The sequence below is a fragment of the Cinclus cinclus genome, chromosome 13, assembly GCF_963662255.1.
Source record: "Cinclus cinclus chromosome 13, bCinCin1.1, whole genome shotgun sequence".
Taxonomy (NCBI): Eukaryota; Metazoa; Chordata; class Aves; order Passeriformes; family Cinclidae; genus Cinclus; species Cinclus cinclus.
This window is the reverse complement of record NC_085058.1, coordinates 6,915,218-6,934,774: the sequence shown is the minus strand read 5'-3', so window position 1 is coordinate 6,934,774 and position 19,557 is coordinate 6,915,218. Positions and strand designations below refer to the sequence as shown.

General features: G+C 38.7%; 1 protein-coding gene across 5 annotated transcripts in view; it reads left to right on the top strand.

Moving 5' to 3' along the window:
- The window catches only part of TJP1 (tight junction protein 1), a 158,713-nt gene that overhangs the window by 111,153 nt on the left and 28,003 nt on the right, over positions 1-19,557 (top strand). For 3 of the 5 annotated variants that reach the window (XM_062501144.1, XM_062501143.1, XM_062501142.1), the window contains exons 1-7: positions 5,918-5,968; positions 10,385-10,509; positions 10,726-10,828; positions 12,247-12,526; positions 13,097-13,200; positions 14,060-14,228; positions 14,586-14,730. In XM_062501144.1, the coding sequence (XP_062357128.1) occupies positions 5,921-5,968; positions 10,385-10,509; positions 10,726-10,828; positions 12,247-12,526; positions 13,097-13,200; positions 14,060-14,228; positions 14,586-14,730 (974 nt within the window). In that variant the 5' untranslated portion in view covers positions 5,918-5,920. Of the gene's footprint in view, positions 1-5,911; positions 5,969-10,384; positions 10,510-10,725; positions 10,829-12,246; positions 12,527-13,096; positions 13,201-14,059; positions 14,229-14,585; positions 14,731-19,557 lie in introns of those variants that run through there. The other 2 variants (XM_062501141.1, XM_062501140.1) reach the window with 1 other exon arrangement.

The window sequence follows — 19,557 nt, the reverse complement described above, 5'->3', positions numbered from 1 at the left end:
CATTTCCCACTGCGGTGTAAAAGAGATAATCAAATAAACAAGCACCTGATGCTCTGTGGCAGTCCCCGAGTCCTCAGTCTGATCTCTTGAATCTCCTCTCAAAGATGTGTTCAGGGAAACAGCCCTTCTCCTTGGAAGGAATGACGATCAAGTGAAAAACCAAAGACACAGGCTGTTTGCAGTGTAGGACAGATGCAGCAGGGCAGTGGTGGGAATGTAGCTGTAGCAATGTGCACTTTGCTGTGGTGACCCTGCCTCAGTGCTCTCCTTCTCCTGGCTGCCTGCAGTTGCTCCAGAGGTTGGATGCCAGTATTTGAAATAGCTCAAGTAACACCAAGGTTCCCTGTAGAGAGGCTGTGGTGCATTGTGTATGTGTTAGACTATGGAAGACAAAGCTGTCCTTTCAGCTGATAAAATCAGTCAGATAATGGGATTCTGACCTCATTGCACTAATTACTGGCCAACAACTGTTAAAAAATGGGTCCCCTGCCCCCAGTCAGCTAAAGGCTTTTATCTAAGACAATTGGAGGGAATCTGTTGGAATTTAAGGTGGCTGTAGTTTAACTAGGCAAGGACAAAGGTGAGTATCTGTAGGAAGCCATCCTGGTCAGTGTTGGAAACAACACTATGCTGCATCATGAGTGCTGAAAGATGCTGGTGTTGGGAAATGACCTCTTCATTCCTTGTTCTGGGCTGGCTGAGGAAGATTCTTTTTATTTTCTTATACTTCCTCAGGAAGTGTGTTTTGGATATTGGCTTTGATTATGTTGATTTTTTTAGGTGAATGATAAATACCACGCCCTAGATACATGACATACTGAAGAAATTCTTATAAGAGTTTCAAATTCTGATCGTTCTGATAAGCACTTCTAATTCTTGTTCCCAAAAGTACAATCAAAATGTACTGATTCTGCATTTAACCTTTACAACCTGGAAGTTCAGTAGCATCCTACTGCTGAAATGGACATCTGCAAGAATAGTGGAAAATAAGTTTTAGAAGCTAAAGAGAAATGCAGCAAGATGGGTGAGGTTGTATGTATGTCTGGTGTGTCATTCTGAAGAGGAACTCTCACTCTAAATGTAGTATTGCAGACAATACTATATGTAATATAGTGTTTTTTAGTGTATAGAGAGCAAATATAGTATTTTTTCCCTTTTTTGACACAGCCCAATACTAGTTCTTCCTTCTTGTTTTTTGTGTCTTGAATAAGAACACTGTCACAGTTATGATTTTTTTTTTTAGGATAAATAGGAATGTGTTTTGACATGAGCATTTTATTGTAAGTATGGCGTACACAACATGAGGCTGCAAACTTGAATCAAAGCCTGGCTTCTTTACATGGTTGAGTTTGTGATCTGACCATTCACTTCTTGTGGTTTGCATGTTGTGGCTGAAAGAGCACACAGACACCTTTCCTCTCCTGCTGTGTTCTGTGGAGAATAAGAGCTCTATGCCCCCTGAGGTAGCAGAAGCAGTTGTTTCATTTTATTGTCTGCAGGACAACTGTCAATGCTGATCTGCAAAACCAGGCTGGTAAAGATGCTGAATGCAACTTATTGCTTCCTACAGGAGGTTCCTCTTGTGTAGCCTAGAGACAATCTGTTTTAGGTAGATATCTAGTTATTTGCTCTGAAAATGTGATAATCTCCTTGACCTTAGTGAAGAATGGATGACAACTGTAGATATTTAACACTTATATTTATCAAAAATTACTGTTAAATTACACTAAGGAATGACATGTTTAAAAACTTATTTGACCTCGTGTCAAAATTTGATCGCAGTTGAGGAAACAATTCCTTAAAGTCCGTCTTCTCATTCAGAACACAATTTACTTCCTATGAAAAGCAGTTGAATTAAAAAGTGAACAATAATTCCTCTAGTAAGTCCCCCTAGACTTGGAAAGAAGCATTGGGAAACTTTTCTGCTTTGGACTTAAAGAATGTGTAGAAGCTCTGGCCTTAGTCTGAGCTGAGGTATAGAAATCTAAAGTGTTAATCTGCAAGAAACCTGCCCTCAGGAAGTTGCATTATTTTAAGGTAGAATACTAATTTCTCTGGCTGTTGTTTGAAGCTTTCCAAATGTTAACTGGAACTGTCTTCTCAAGCCTGTGGGTGGCTTCAGTGCTGCTACTGGCAACTGCTTTTTCACCTGCAGTGCAGGTAAACTGAGCAATGCTATTTGTAACATCACTGCATTGCTCAGTTCAGAAGCCAGTGTTTTGTTGGGCTGGTTTTTTCCTTCAGGATACTTGAAAGAAAACCATATGTGTGCATATGCACACATACCCAGGTATGTGTGAGAAGGTAAAAGTTGGATGAAAAAAAGGCATGGTTTAAAAAAAAAAAAAAAACCAAACAAAAAAAAAAAAAAAAAAAAAAAAAACAACCAAAAAAACAACAAAAAAAAAAATTCTCCCAACCAACAACAAAAAAATCCCAAAAAACAGCCCTTAAGAAGAAGGAAGAAAATACATTGAGAAGGGGAAGAAAAAAATATTTTTGTTTGAAGGATACAAAATGTTTGTGTGAAGCCCACAAAGGGAGCTTTCTGAAAAGATGTTTACTTTGAAATGTTTATTTCTCAGGGCAATTCCAAAGATGAAAGAGTTGAACAAGATTTGATGTTTCCAAGATTTTGAGCAAATGATAAGTTTCATAACTTCCATATTGATGACTTGTGATGCTATGTTTGACTCTATCCTTTAAATAGTAATAAAACACCCAACCCACAAACATTTCCATTTCCCAGAGCTGGGAATACTAATTGTCTCTAAAAAGGTGTTTAGGATGAGCTTAGGGAAACTTTTCACTTTAATAAAGCAAAAGCGTGAATTACGTCACTGGAGTCATGATACCATCATTCTTTCTATTCTTTTTATTCTTAATATATGTGCTCAGTTCTGAGCTCCTCAGTACAAGAAAGACAAGGAAGACATTCCAAACCCACCCAGACACATCCCTGTGTCACCTGCTCCAGGTGACCCTGCCTTGGCAGGGGGTTTGGACTGCATGATCTCCACAGGTCCCTTTAAGCCATAAAAATTATGTGGTTCTGTGTGATTCTGTGATGTAAAGTCATTGGTAATATAGACGTAGGAGTCTGCAACATTGTCCACTTGCATTTCAAAGGTATTAAAGGGTCTCTGTTAAATTATTATAACTCTAGTCTGGAGCATCTTAGTCTTCTCCTATATTCTGAGTTTCTGGGTGTTAGGCTGTATATATTTCTCAGTTCCTGCTGAGTCATCTTGATTTCCCTTAAATTGTGGAATGGTGGATTAAATGGTGGATAGCATGAAAAATAGAACACTTTGAGTATGGCCTAAGAGCAGCATCACAAGAGGGACCTCAGCTGATGGTAGCACAGGCTCATTCTTCTGCCTCAGTTGTCAGTACTAAGTGGGGTGAGTACCTTCACAAGTCTTCTTCAAACTTCCCTTCGTCTTTTGTGAGGGAATGCACTTTTTTGCAGATGAGAAACTAACTCAAGCCATTTATGTCAAAGCCAGCACTCACCTCAGACTGCCTTTGAACTGTTTTCACTGTTTTTGATTGGACTGCTTGGGCATGCAGAAAGAATTAAAATAACATATTATTTGCTTTGCTGTGTAACTAATGGATATTTGATGTTTCCAAGTCTTGTGCGTTTGAAATGGATGTATTAGTAAAATCTAGAGGAAGTGGTTGCAATAGTGTGAGCAGAAAAATGGACAACAAAGTGGAAGACCTGAGCTTCTACAGAAAGGAGAAAGGCTTTAAAAATGGCAGCCTTAATCTGACTGAGCAGCGAGTGCCCTGTCCAGGTTTAGAAAGGCTGGTGAGGTTCTGATGTTGGTTTGGTGGGGTTTTTTGGTTTTGTTTGTTGGGTTTTTTTGGTTTTTTTTTTGCATTTGTCTTGGATTTTTTTGTGTAGTAGTAAGTCTTCTCACAGTTCTTAGAAGTATATTACATAGGGATTTTTTTTTTTCTTACTCGTGGCTTAGCTGTTACCTTGCCCTGCTGCAGGTCTGGGTTTGCCAGTTCCCCTAGATCCAGTGGGAGCAGTGCCAAGCTGGTTAAACTGGGTTTTATCGGTTAGTGCCATAGGCAGATGAGTCGGTGTTGTTTGCCCTGTGCTCCAGCAGGGAGGCACAAGGACTCAGAGCATGGAAATCAGGAGCCCTGTGAGCCACGGAGCTCAGACTGTGCTGGCTGAGGGGCCTCTGTGCTGGCACAGGGCTGGACCTTCGGGGTGCTGCCAGGACAAGTGCAGTGAATGAGCAGGGTTAACGTCTCTCGATAGGTGCAGGTAGAAATGAGGCAGCTAATTTCAATTACAGTGTCAATTACAACTTTTGCAGTCCTTTATTGGATTCCTGTTGCACCTTCTTCTGAACAGGCACTACTTGGAGCTTTTTGCTGTAGTAGTTTGCTTGCAGAGATAAGTCTTCACTTGTTGATGAGATGTTTTGCCTGAGAAGCTCTTGCCAAAACTAAGACAGAATGAGAACAGCAGAAATAAGGAAGAAAATCAGTATTCCTTGACCGTTTAGCAAGCAAAACATTGTTTTGTTTCAAAGATGGCTTTGTGTGTGTAAATTGTTACTGGTTCAGTATATATTTGGTCTGGGTTTAAAAAGCTGGAGGGAAATAATCTAATTCTGGAGTAGAGTTGAATCAACTTGTAATGCAAAGGAGCAACATTTGGTACTGAATTGAGGAGAATTACAGCTGTTTGAATGAAATGCATCCCAATTAAGTCGCAGCAGCACTTTCAAGAGAAGTGAACCCTGAAAGAGAAATGACCAGGAACATGGCACAAACCAACCCTTGAAATTCGAAGTGAAAAATGCAGAGCTTTTTGACATTATGAGAAGAACTCGCTTTTTGAACCCAGTGGCAAATTCTGTTATTCTGAAATTGGATGAAGTTTTCAGAAGTATTGTTTGAGCGTAAGTGCTCCTACTGCTGTTCTGCTGTTCCTTGTGATACAGGACTGGGTTAAAAGTTTTGAGTACTTTCTGTTGTAGTGACTGAGTTACTGTAACTGAAACAAATTGAGAGCAAGCAAAGAGAAACAAAGTAGATTTTCATATTGCAGAGATTTTTGTGTCCTGATTCTGTTCTTTAATTTGGGGATTGCATGCTTATGAGGGGGGTGGGTATGGAGCAAAACACTGGACAATCCTTCTGGAAAGGTAGAAAATGTAGCAGCAGGATGTTTCCTATGCATTTCCTGCTGCCTTCCTGCCTGTTTTCAGGCCTTGAGCTCTGCTGGGCTTTCCTCCCTCATGCTTTTTTCCCCTTTCCAAATGTTTGCTTGTCATGGCACACTAAGTAGTGCTCTTTTAAGCAGAAATGCAGGTATGTCAATATTGTCATAATGTTACTGTTTAATCTAGTTACCTTAGAGAGGACCTTGTAACTTCTGCAGTGCTACTGTTCACCAAAATAATTAGCCTGTACTAAACTGTGCTCCATTAAATGTGACCTGTGTGCATAATACAGAATCTGTAGCTGGATGTTCATGAATTGGTAATCTGCATATAATTAAAACAAGCAAAAGGAGGCTGTGAGTATAAATGTTAGGGTATAAATGCAACTGATTGGACTAGCTACATCTACTATGATCTAAATGAGCAACCAAGAGAGCCCGTATCACAAATGCTGCTTGTAGTCCTTCCCTTGAAACTTCTTTATAGCTACAAGCTCTGTAATCAGTTTTGCCTCTTCTCCCCCCCTTCCACAGGAGCACAGGAAGTTCAGCTGTGACATATAAAGGCAGGAAATGTGTAGTGAATGAGCCAGACTAACTTCTTCTGTAGCTATTCTATATGAATATTAATACTACTTTTGAATTTAATTTTTGTTTATGGTATTACACAACTCTTGAAAGTGAAGTCTAATCTTTGGGGTTTTTTTTTCTCCTTAGAGCACAACAATGGAAGAAACAGCTATATGGGAACAACACACAGTGACTCTTCACAGGGTGAGTTCATACAATTGGCTGTGTGTGCCTAACGCAGGATACTGGCAGTTTTTGAAAACAATAGGAAAAAGCCAGATGTCAGGAAGTAAAAGGAAAGGAAACTGTCATATTCACTTGTTTAAATTTAGAAGTGTTGTAAAAGCTCCATGTGATAGCTCTATTTGTTTGTTGGGTTTCAGAGATAAGCCTGCCTATGAATAACCATGCTAGAAACAAAACTTTAGATTACATCTGTACCTAACTGAAGGGAGGTAGAAATCTCTGTCCCTTCATGGTAATGCTGTAACTATGCTTGAAAGCTATAAAACTTTATTTGCAGGGGCATAAAACAATGTAGTTGCATAAAAATAAACATATTCAAAACTGTCTTATTTGCTTGTGACTTTGGTACCTTGCATAAGGAATGTGTGCTGGAAACCAGAGAATAACAAGACTGCTTTTGCATTTCGACTGATTCCTCTTGTTTGAGTTACTCCTAATTGAGTTCTGATGCAGCTATCATGAAGCTGTACAATAGAGTCAGTAAGGAATTAATTGCTTAGGAAAAGTCAGAGCAGGGTGGGATGCCATTTCTGACAGCAACTTGGTATTAAAGCAGCTGTGGTGGAATCATGGTCCAAATAGCTGTATTCATCCCAAAACAGGGAGATGTGGAAATGTTTTCTCAAGGGAGCAAGTTATACCATTTGTCTTCAGTTCGTCATAGAATAAAGGCATTTTAAAATTGTAGCTTTGGTGGGATGAATAGACCTTGGACAAAAATACCAATGTGTTGGTCAGCTGCTCAGGTAAAATGTTAATTCTCTGTCAGATCTGTTAGCTGTTGATTCTAAAGGCTTTAATAGTTGATTGAAAGTAACTGTTTGGGTAGGTGTCCTTTTGTGAAGGGAACAGTTACATTCAGTTTGACCAGAAGGCTGAAAAAGTATTCTGTCTCTGACTGCAGCCACATGTTGAAAAGGAACATATAAGAAAAAAATGAAAATGTGTAGTGATGTTTATCTAGTCTACTTTTTAAGCTTCCAACAATTTTTAGGTCAACAAGTTTTTGAGCAAGAAGTGTTATTTCTATATATAATTAATTGCCCTTTATGTTTTCATCTTGAAGCTGTCCAGTCATCCCTGTAATCTCTGTAAACTTCGGGCTTTTTATGCCTATTACTGATTAAATCAGTACTGCTTTATAGTCAAAACCAAACAAAAAATGCCATAGTAATACAAGGCTGGCTCATAGGCTTGCTGATAGCTCATTTTCTCTTGAAGGGGACCTTTTCCTGGTCAATTGGAGCAGTAATTTCAGTGACATGAGAAGTGAGACGTTTAGTCAGTGCACAAAGAAATAATGAAAAGCTGCAATGTGGTGTTACCTTGAATGAAATTGTAAATAACTGGTAGGAACCAGAGATGTTGTTTTTGGTTGCACTTGCAACATAGTCAGGAGTTCTTTTATAACATTGATTGAAAGTATGATTTGATTATAGTTTTGGTTATGATCTTCTGTGTGCCAGAATTCTGCCAGCTCTTCTAGCATGACTCTTTTGTTACCGGATTAAGTGGCTCTTACTTAGGTGTTGAAAGTTCATGATATGTACTGTTAATAACTTCAGTAGCATTAATTTAGTCAGTTAAAAACAGTTATTTCCATCTGCCAAATAACAGAAGCAAACCCCTTATGCTAGTATTAAACAAATATGTGCTTAGAATTATCCTTAACACTGGGAAGAGGGTTTACTGGTGAATTCCAGCACTACTGTCAAAAGACTCATTAGAAAGTTTTCTGGGAAGTAGAGGCTGGAATTTCTCACAAGTTTTTGTTGCCTTTCTTTTACCAACCTTCCAGCTTTCTGGACTGGACTGCTACTTAACTCTTAAGAGATTGAGCCAGTCTAAAATTCAGTTAAACCTCACCAGGTTTATCTTTTATCGAGAGATCCTCTGGGTGTCATACCTAATTGTAAAGTACTTGAAGGAGGAGCCATGCACTTTGTATATCATGTGGGTTTTTTCCCTACTTGGAGCTAAGTTCTGTGTATCTGTGGTAGGTGTGTGCTTCCCCCAAAGCACAGAAACCAGGTATGTACTTTTTACCTGTCCCACACTGTACTGCTGTGGGAAAGTAGAATAGTACAGCCTTTTTTTTTTTTTTTTTTTTTTCCCCACATTTCTTCTACAACATCTGACATGTGAAATTCTGATACACAGGTTTTTTTTAAATGCAGTTTTACTTAAGGTACATGGTAGTATCTTGTATAATCTGTACTGATCAACATCTTAAAATTTCCGGGCGTGTCTAGTAGCTAAGCTCAGTTTTCAGAGAGCAGTTCTGATAATCACTTGTCTCTCAAGATGATGGTAGGTAGCAGGATAAAATGGAAAGCAGGGAGGCTGATTTTTATTCAAAGGTTTCTTATGGGACATTTTACATTTTCAGAAGGATTTAGGGTTTGATTTTTTAAATTAGGTGTGTTTGTGAAGACCTTGATTTATCTTACTATCTTATTAGAAACTCCTTATCTGCCTCATGGGCCCTTTTAACTGCTGTCTGTATATGAGACTGCACTGTTTCAGTGCTTCTGGAAGAGAATATCAATGTATGAAATGTAGTCATTTCCATACTGGTGATTTGATTTGCAAGTCTACTTTTAAAAAGTAGTACGGGAATCAGCAAGATAAGGTTTAGTGAGTTTCTGCTGCCCTTAACCTGATGTTTGTATTGCTTACTATGAGTGGAGAATTTAAAAAATATTTTTTGTTTATGGTGAAGGGAAGATAGAGAACATTTAGATGAAGTTTTGGCATAAATGTCTTCATTATCTCTTTTCTCCCTTTCCTTCCCCACCCAAATATGGTGCAAACTAAATTCTGGTTGTTAAAATAAGGGAAAACTAAAAGCAGGAGTATCATGAGAGGGGAAATATTACTGTTTTGAAAGGGTTCTTAGTAACATATCTGTGTAGGCTATTATATATTCTCTTTGACTTTAAAAAATAAAACAGAAAAAAGTCAGCTTTGGTCACGAGTGGACATTTAAGATCCTCCTTCATGGCACCAAGCTTTATTTAATTCTTGCATCCCAGCCATGATTTCTGGTGGATCTCTCTGGGATACATTTTGAAAATAAGTCCATTCATGCTCTAATGAATTAAAATGGATGTAAAAGAAGCAGTAAGGTGTGCCCTTCCCCAGTCCCCCACACTTAGCACAACTTCCTTCTTGGCAACAGTATGGACTAACTGCTCAGCTGCATTTCTGAACAGTGACTCTCCAAATCTGTATTTTAATATTGTTCCTATTCACAGTCTACAGGCAAATCTGAAACATCTTTTTACGGCCCCTGTTTTAGGAAGAAATAGGAAACAGGTTGGTTTTGGGCAGTAATTGATGTCCAAAGAGCTGAACATCATGTGTCTTTGCAGTCAGATGCAGACTGCCATGTTGCCTCTGCTGTCACTGTAAGGTTATGAAACTCCTTGCTAGAGCTGGGTCATGTTTGTTAAAAAGTCTGAAAAAGAGAAGGTGCAGTCTGCCAGCACAAAGTGTGTGCTCTGTGAAATAGAGGGGTGGGATTGACCCAAACCTGATCTCTTCTGTCCAGTGACTGCATTTTGAATAGTTGAAAATTGCAAAATAAATTCTTGCGTAAAATACAGCATTTTAAATGGTAATATCCTCAAAATGTGTTCTGGGCAATGGTGAAAGAGCTAGATGGTTTGCAGATCAGTTATATTTAGAAAGCTTATTTCCCACCCTCACTGCTTCCAGGCAGAAATGTAAGCATCATTGTTGTATCTTGAAATATCTAACAGGAATAACTTTTCAGAGGCACTGACCTTGCTGTAGAGGCAGGTCACCCTAGAGGGAAAAGATTGAAGCAAATTACTTTTGTTAAGATGCAGATGATTTGCAAGTGCTGACAAGGTTTTGATGTATTTAATGGTACAAGTGATCTTGGTATTATCCGTAAGAGCTGAGCCTGCAGTCATACTACTGTGTGCTGCAATCCTGTCAGTTCCTGAGCTAAGTGAGGTCGAGCTGGGTAAATAACATAATGGGAAAACTCAAAGAAAGTGTTGCAGGAAGTCATATAGGGGTTTGAGTCAGAGTTGCAGCTCAGTGGAATGGTTTGTTGTGCTGACTTAGGATTGAGGTGTTGCTGATGACCACCTGAGCTCTAGGCCATAAAAATGCACGTGAGAACTCTAATCTCTTGAAAGAGGCTGAACTCTCTGCCTTCTAAAAGTGTTTATTTTATGTGTCTCCTCTTACTGGGTTGCATAGCATTGATTGGTTCATTGATCCTGCTTTCTTTCAAAAACTTGTATTCATCTCACGGGACCTTTTTGTGTTTGGCATGGGAATACAAATGGTGGCCATTAGATATTGGAAAGTAAAAATATTTCCCTTGTTACATTGTAGGCCCCTGGATTTGGATTTGGTATTGCAATATCTGGAGGAAGAGATAATCCTCACTTTCAGAGTGGTGAGACATCAATAGTTATTTCTGATGTGCTGAAAGGAGGCCCAGCAGAAGGACTGCTACAGTAAGTACCAAACTATACCTGGGTTCTGATTCGGGGGCATTTGTCTTTGTTAGCAGTAGCTTAACCTCCTAATTGTTTTGGTCTCAAGTTGTCTGTCTATAACTGTTGGCGTAGTAAGTTTGTAATACAGGCAGTTTGCTCAGGGTCACCTCTTCACCAATATTTTCTTCTTGTCATAAGATATTTATACTGTACATTGTCATGTTTTTCATGTAGAGAAAATGACCGTGTTGCAATGGTTAATGGAGTTTCAATGGATAATGTTGAGCATGCATTTGCTGTTCAGCAGCTGAGGAAAAGTGGGAAGAATGCCAAAATCGTAAGTGAATGTCTTGAAGATTTAAAGTTCCATACTTACAAAGCAGAAGTGAAATAGTGTAATGTCTGCTATAAAACACAAGCATGATGCAAGGTACTTGAATACCTGTTTGTTTCAGGTTTAAGTGATAATCACAGCATGTTTATCAAGTGGATCACTCATAATGTTTTTTGAAATGTGAATGATGATGATTGCATAGTGTGGCACGGGATAATTCAGACTCCTTTATGGTAAAGTTCTTCTCAGACTGCCAAGTTGTGGCAAGTCAGCTTTGTTCAGTACTTGTTTACTTTGTTGGATGCACTTTTACTGTTTTTGAAAGCCTGGTATATGCTAAAGGACAAGCTGTTCGGGCACTAACACTGTACTTTTTGTGCTCAGTGAACAGTTTGCCAAAATAAAGTATAATTACCTTAATTCCTATAATTTTGTAGGCTTATTCTAAGTGGTTGGTTTTTGAACTTTTGCAAAAGAGAACAGGTCAATCACCAAAGGGTAGTAATCCAGCTTTCTATAGACGTTTGGGGGTTATGTTACAAAAAATAGAACAAAAAATGCACAATGTTTAGAGGTTTCTTAATTAATGAAAACGGACTTCTAGGGCTTGTAGAAAAGCTTTTCTGCTGACAGATTTTTAGTGCATTTGTGTGCTTTAATGCAGTTGAAAAAAGTGTAATGTTTTGCATTTGTAGATTTGGCAGCAATTCTTTAAAACTTGCAGAAAGTAATGTGTGGCAAGCTGTGCTGGGCTTTCAGTATCTTAAATATTTGGCGTGTAGATTTATGTTAAAAGAAGTGATTGATGTAAACTTCATGGTAGAACTTAGTTTGGTTCTGTAATTCATAGCAAACAAATCTCTGAACAAGGCTGGCTCATATTCTGGAACCAGCTATGTTGTACATACCAACTTTGACCTTCCAGAGCGACTGCTCCCCTTTGTCCAGGTCTTGCATAAACATTTCTTTGGGAGACTTAGAGACTTCAAAGTTGAGGACAATTACTGTCAATAGCATCCTGAGTATACACTAGATTACATGTTAGCAAAAAAGGGTTTTAGCAATGCCAGTAACTGATTTTGTGGTTTTAAGCAAAGACAGGGCATTCAGATCTGCAGCTCTCAATATTCTGAAGACAGAATACTGTATTGTGCTACAAAGGCTGTTGATTGTTACCCTCTTGCCACTTGTGCAAAAACATTTAAAAGGACTACAAGAACTGTAAAAACAGGTTTCTAATAATCTGTATTGAGAAGTCTCCTGTATTAATTGAATATAATTTTATAATGAGGATGCAACAGCTCGGAGCCTTCACAAATACATCTGCATGTTTTGAATGCTGGGTTTAGCTTGGCTTCTGACATTTAGTAACACCACTAGCATTACACAGCCAGAGGCTGATATCTGCTGTTGGGTTGTAGACTATCCGAAGGATGAAGAAAATTCAGATTCCAGTGTCTCGACCAGACCCCGAACCAGTGTCTGAAAACGAGGACGACAGCTACGATGAAGAAATCCGGGATCCCAGGAGCAGCCGTGGCGCTCCCAGCGGCAGCAGGAGGCATGAGAAGAGCTGGGTCAGAGATCGCAGCGCAAGCAGGGAGAGGAGCTTGTCTCCAAGGTCAGACCGGAGGTCTGTCGCCTCCAGCCAGCCTGCAAAACCCACCAAAGTCACACTGGTGAAATCCAGGAAAAATGAAGGTAACTTGTGTGTACATGTCTTGCTAAAACTTTTGCTGGTTTTTAAAGGCTGGCTGCTTCGCTCAGTGTTGTGTTAAAGGCTGTGTGGGCTGAATGAACAGTGCTGCTGTCAGTTTGCCCATTTTACCAGTTGCTGGCTCAAAACTTAAAAAGTGCTCTTGTATTTCTGGTGCTATTTTTCATATTCCAAAATCTGTGTGCTTAGTAAAGGGTAAAGTATTATGTAATGTAAACAAATCCCAGCTGCTGCCAACATCTGGTAGTCAGCAGCTACATACCTACACTTCAGCTAAGTCTTTAGCTGGTGTCATGTTTGGAAGAGGAAAAATTGTAGGTAGCATCTAAATTAAGCTGTTGAACAGCAGCTCTGATTATAGGCAGTGTTAGAAAAAGAGACTGGTAAAATGGTAAAGCTATAACATATTTTGCTATAGCCTGTTGTGTGCCAAGTTCACTTCCCTCTTCATGTTGCCTGTGTAAATGCTGTATAAAGCAGTGTTGTAAATCTCCAGATCCCTATCTCTTTCCTACTGTAACTCCATCAGTTTTCTTTTTTCTTTTATTATAAAGAGTATGGTCTGCGGTTGGCAAGTCACATATTTGTGAAAGAAATATCACAGGATAGCCTGGCAGCAAGAGATGGCAATATCCAGGAAGGAGATGTTGTACTGAAGGTACAGTATATGATGGTGGTGGTTGTTCAAAGGCAAAACTCACTGATACAACTCTGCCTAGAATTGGCTATATCAGTAGCATGATTACAATTTATGGAAGGTGTATCACTTTTCATTAAATTATTTCAAAGATCAAATTTAATATGAATCAGCTTCTTTAAGGAAAAGCAAGTTACTAAGCCTTTTTGGTGTTATTCCCTAAGTGTTATTCAGACAAATAATGCCTACTCTAAATGCATCATAAGGAGTATTGGAAAAAGTAAGAAGCTTTGCTTAGTTTTAAGTAAAGTGTTGTGTAACTGTGTTATTGTGCAACACTAAAACTTGCCATCGGGTTAATTTTTTTGTTTGGTTGGATTTTTTTTTAGAAATAAATATACTCAGGGGTTAATTTTCTGGACACTGCCCCATCTCTGGCAGTGTCCAAGGCAAGTGGATGGGGCTTTAAGCATCCTGGTCTAGTGGTAGGTGTTCCTGCCCATGTCAAGGTGGTTGGAAACTGCATGGTCACTGAGGCCATTCTATGATTTTTTAATTCATACTAACAATTTTTATTTCAAGGTAGTGCTGTGAGTGTGCTGGTGCAGAGAAATAGACCATGCTTTCCTCCATTGAGTATAGCAGTGCTGGTTCAAAAAAAACATAATGAATCTTTTACAAGTTTTGTATTAGTGCTAGAAGCTTTGACTTGGAAAGTTGAAAATAATGTTCTATATTATGCAGTATTTTGGATGAGCCCAATGGTCTTCCTTTAGCTATTTCTAAGTATCATCTGACAGAACACAGCTCTTTTTGCTGGAGATTCGCTAGGGTTTTTTAGTAAGCTTATATCTGTTATTTTTTTCTTGCTCTATTTCAGATAAACGGCACAGTGACGGAAAATATGTCCTTAGCAGATGCCAAAACATTAATAGAAAGGTCAAAAGGCAAATTGAAGATGGTTGTTCAGAGAGATGAACGAGCCACACTGTTGAATGTCCCTGATCTTTCTGACAGTATTCATTCTGCTAATGCTTCAGAAAGAGATGGTGAGTATAAAAACTTCATTTCTAAAGAGGAAAGAATTCCCTGTGTTGTCAAGATGTGAAATACTTAAGTGGGATGAGAGGGTGGGGAGGAGAAGAAATAGGAGTAAGATTGTAATATGGGTAAATTTTTGTTTGAATCTGGTTGAAATCCACACCTTCAAAAACCGTGGAGCAAAGATACAGCCCCTCTTCTTGTGGCTGTTCTTTCAGGAATATTAAGGTTTCTTTGTGTGTAATAGTAAGTGTAGATTTAACATCTTCATAAAGATTCTTTGCAAAAGCTTATTCCCATTTAAGCAGGTCATGCCATCATTTAAATTGCAATCATTTCATGGTAAAACAACTTTTATTTAACAGACATTTCAGAAATTCAGTCGCTGGCATCAGATCATTCCAACCGATCACATGACAGGCCCCGCCGCAGTCGTTCACGATCTCCTGACCAGAGGTCAGAGCCTTCAGACCATTCCAGACATTCTCCACAGCAGCCCAGCAACGGCAGGTGATGGCAGCATTGTATTATTTTTAAATCGACTCTTTAATGTAACATATAAGTTGTAGGAGTGCTTGGATTTATATGGTGTAACAAAGGTGAAGCAGAACTGTGGAGGCACTAATGGCATTTTTGTCTCAAGAGATGCAGATAATAATGATCCGAATATTTTAGGCTTGAGGAGAAATGGAACCTTTCTTTAGTATTTTATCTTTCTTAAACATAATCATAGAGCATGGTTGTGTGATTGACAATGTAATTTTGATAGCAGTATATATTACTGAATAATGAACAGTTGTATTTTGATTTTGGAAAGCAATTAGCTGCGAGATTTGAGATGAGCTGTAGCACAGTTCCTGCTGCATGTCCAGCCTGGGTAAACTTGTGGAAATCTTGCTTTGTTTAGGTGTAGGGATTATTTTATGTTTCTGAGTATGTTTAGTTCCTACAAAACAAGGTGCATTGCACAGGGGGTTTAGCTTTTGCACTCTACTTTTAATATTTGAACTTGGTAATGGAACATTGATTATAATCCTTTAGTATGGAGATATAATTCTATATGAATTCAGAGACAAGTAATGTGCTGTACAGTTTGGAATTTTTTCTCCTGCCATATGAAACTTCAGTTGTGAATGACAGATCTGCCTAGTTTTGCATTTCCGCAGTTTGGAAATAGACATTCTAATTTATTGAAATAGCATTTCAGTGTTGGATTTCAAATTCTACTAAATATTTGAAAGAGGAAAGTTTCTTTTCTGACTGCTCATAATATGATAGAGCAGAAATTAGAATTCATCTGTGCAAATCCCAAATTCAGAGCTTCTATCTGAATATTTTTGGATGGTGTTCAAAAACTCTGAAAAAACAAATTGCAATTGGCCATTGCATTAAAGATATGCCTGATTGCTTATTAATAAAGTTGGTTTGCCCAAGGGAAGAAATAACACACCTTCAAGGCTTTAAAAACCTTGAGTCTTTCAAAGATCAGTACAACTGCAAGACAGAGTGTACCTGCATGTACACGTGCTTGGGGTGATGAGTTACAGACATTTTTGCTTTTCTTTCGTGTACATTGTTCAGAGGGACCACAGGCATGAAAGCTTGTTTTTCAAGCAGGAACCACATTCATGGAAAAAACTTAAACACAGGGTCCCAGAGGCAGAGCTTTGATGTGAAGGTTGTGAGATCTGTCGTATTTCGAAACTCTGTCTTGACATGCATTTCTAGTGCAGTCTGGGGCTTGTGGAGGGAGGAACAATAACAACAAAAAAACCTATCAGAACTGTAGCTATGACTTAGCCTGGTGTTAGTGCTTTCCTGTCCTATTGCAGTGGCTTAGGTAGATGGTCACTTCCTCCCTGTAGACCATACTTGGAAGAATCAAATCCTCCCTGAGAGGGAACTTTTAAGTTATCTCAACTCTGAATGCATCCGTTATATCTTCTTTATGAGCAAGAACTGTTTTGGCATGGCTTGACTTCCTGTACGACATGTCCCTTTCAAGATCAGAAAATCTGGGCCCTGAGCCATGTAAAGAAAAACATGTTGAGAGCAACTTCTCTTTGTAATGGTTGTTTGTGCAAGTTTAAATCTACTGTAAGATCAAACTAGTTGGTAACTACCTACTCTTTTCTTTTTTTAATTTGGTGGAAAATCTGGAGGAAGAAAAAGGCTTGAGAAAGGGCTGAGGAAGAAATGTGCAAAAAGTCTTCCAACTAAGCTTAAGGAGGTTAAAATGTATTGAAGATAATGAGTCTTTATTTAGACACTGTTCTGCCAAGTGTATGTTAATGAGGAGGGAAATTCTAGGGGGGAATCATTAGTCCTTTCATACAAACTTAAGTACAACTGACATTTGTGTGTGCACCAGAGTACAAAGATCTGCTAACATATCTGCCTCAGTATTGCTTTGGGATCTGGCAGGGTCTTCAGTGTTGTCCACCTTTCAGTATTCCTCACTGGTATGTATATCAGGCTGCTTGCAAAGTTCCTGGACACAGGGTTTCCATAACAATTTCTGTTTGATCATTCTGTCAAATGTTAAATAGCACTTCAATTTTCTTTAGTCTAAAGAAAGTTCACAGACGTCTCTTGAACAAGTCTTGAGTCTTTTAAAAATTCAAATTCTTAAAACATTTTTCTTAACTTACTAACAGAAAGGGCTAACTGTGCTTTGTATAACCTATGAAGAGCTGTACTTAAAAAGTTAGAATGAGCCAAAGAGGTCTCTGCACCTAGGCTGGAGAGTACCTCAGGACAAGTATCACATATCCTTTCTTAGCTCTCTGGTCTTACTGCTGGCACTGGGAAGCTGTCGACCTGGGTAAGCTTTTGGTGTGATCAATCCTAAAGACTGGCATTTAAAGCCAGGTGCTGCCAAACCGACCAGATATCTCTGGCCTGCTCTTAACTGATTGAAAGAACTCCTGCTTGGGAACTCTGTCTCCTATGCTGACTTCCTCACCTAGGTTCTGGGATAGCAAAAACATCCTCTGAAATGTTTAACACTCCAGCCTCAGCAAAGCAAGATGTGGTAGCTTGGAGAAATCACTGCAGATATCGTCATTATTTGTGGAAGGATGAGGCTGACTTCTGCAGCACCATTGTCAATTTATATGTAGCATGAGAGATTGGTTGTTCTGTCCATTTTCAAAAGAAGCTGAAAAACTAGAGCAGAAGATAAAAATCAGCCCTGTTTTGCATATCTTTCAGAAGATGCTACTTTGCTCTTACTCTTATGCTAAAGAGTTTGACATGTGCTAAAAACACATTTGGCAGGAGCCTGCAAGTTTGTATTTTGCATAATTTTCTGTAGAGACAAACGTTGTGTGTTGCAGGTCATCTCTTGTTCTGCAGTAATAGCACTAATGTGTAGCTGATTTTATTTTGTAATTTAAAAATGTTTCTGTTAAGCACACTTTGAAAAAATGTCAGGGAGAGGAAGTGAGGTAAAGGGGGCACTGACACAGCACAGATGTTAAGTAGTGTCACACTGCACACAGGGAACAACACTTTTGTCTCTTGGGAAATGCAGCTGTCAGTTTTTAACAAGTTGCCCTCACCTGGAACCAGTGGTGGCATCAAGTTTTTTCCTGTATCATCTTGTAATGTGAAATATTCAGAGCTCACTGGACCGTTTAAGCAAAGTTAAGGAAAAAATCTACTCTACTTTTCTGATGCTTCATTTTTGTCCTCTCAGCTTTTTCCCATTTAAACTTTCATGTATTAGGTAGAGTTGACCTGACCTTTTACAGGCTTTTCAGTTGGCAGGGTGTATTTGCCTGTTGACATAGCAGCAGCCCAGGAGCCTGTTGCTTCAGATACTCACCTGACTCTTTTGTGCTGTGCCCTCAGTGTCTGTATTTTAGTTACTGTTCTTGAGAGCTTCCACATTTGCATTCTCTTGATGTGTACGGGAATCAAAGCAGCATAAAATTACCCTGGGTTTGGACTGTGTAGAGGAAATGTAAAATGAGTTTTGTCTTTGTGTAGTAACTATAGTATTTTTTGCCTTATTTTTCAAGCAAAACAGATATTCTTAGTTTAAAATAATGCTCCTTTCAAATGTTAGGAGGAGGTGCTTGGAAACAGGTAGAGAGGGCTCATGGGGAAATTTGCTATAGTATCTTATTAACTAGTGCTCATTATCCAGAAACCTTTGGGGAGTGGAATTAGTTGCAGCTTACAACACTACAGATTTTTTTTTTGTTTCTAGGACACTTAGCATGCGTTTATATGTGCGTGTGTGTATATGTATTTGTTTTTAACAAGCCAGGAACTATTTTCAAGGTAATGACCAGTCCAGTCATGTTTTAGTCTGGTATTGTCTGTCTTATGCACCTAAACTGGAAATCCAAAAGAGGAATAAGAAAACATCTATCAGTGATGTTTGGGAATGAAGTAGGATAAATGCTTAGTGTTCATTTTGTTACACACAGTGGTTTTAGCATCCTTTAAAATAACTGTGGGAACCTCCAAAAGGGACTTCATTTGGATAAGAAATGGCATAAATAGGGATTTCAGAAATTAAACTACTGTTCTTGTTTTTGTCAATGACTTACAACAAGATGGTTGTTTATAATGCAAGAGTGCTTCTCTTCACAGTTTGTTGTGGTGAATGGAGTGCTTTTCTGTATTATGTTTAGCTGCCTTCGGGCACATGACTTTAAAATTGGCAGAGGAATGCATTGAGAAGTTGTAGTATGTCTTGGCTGAATAGCTAAGCTTTGTTTCTCATATTTTAAACTTTATTTTGCTTCAGGAAAGCACATTCTACTTGTGTTTTGATTCTTGTAATTTCTTTTATTCTTTAAGGCACATCTCAGATGAGCAGACTTACTGGAATCTGTTTTCTGAAGTCATATTTCTAACTCTTGAAGCATTATTTCTGATTAGAATTTTGACATCCTTAGCTCTGTATGTTGAGGATTTAATCCATTTCTGCTTGATGGGCAGTGATGCTCATTATTGCCCAGTAGCACCATCTAGCTGCTGGGAGTGCAGAACTTGTCTCTTTTTATTTTTTTTTTTCCCTTCAGTACAAACATCTCCTTTATGAGAGCAGATGGCCTTGCACCTACTGACCAAGCCATTGTTATCCTTGAGAAAATACCTTTTTCTCTCCTTCTTGGCAAGTCAGTCTGGTATTGTATGAAAGGCTTCTATTTGTGTCTGTCTTATTTCAAATATTCTTTAAATCCTTACTTATTTGCCAACTCCCAGGAAGAAAACTTCTTCTAGCTCATTATTAATATTCATCTCTTCCAACCCTTTTAAATTATTTAGTGTTCATCAGATAGCAGTGTAGTGGTTAACATTTCAACATGCAGCACATGT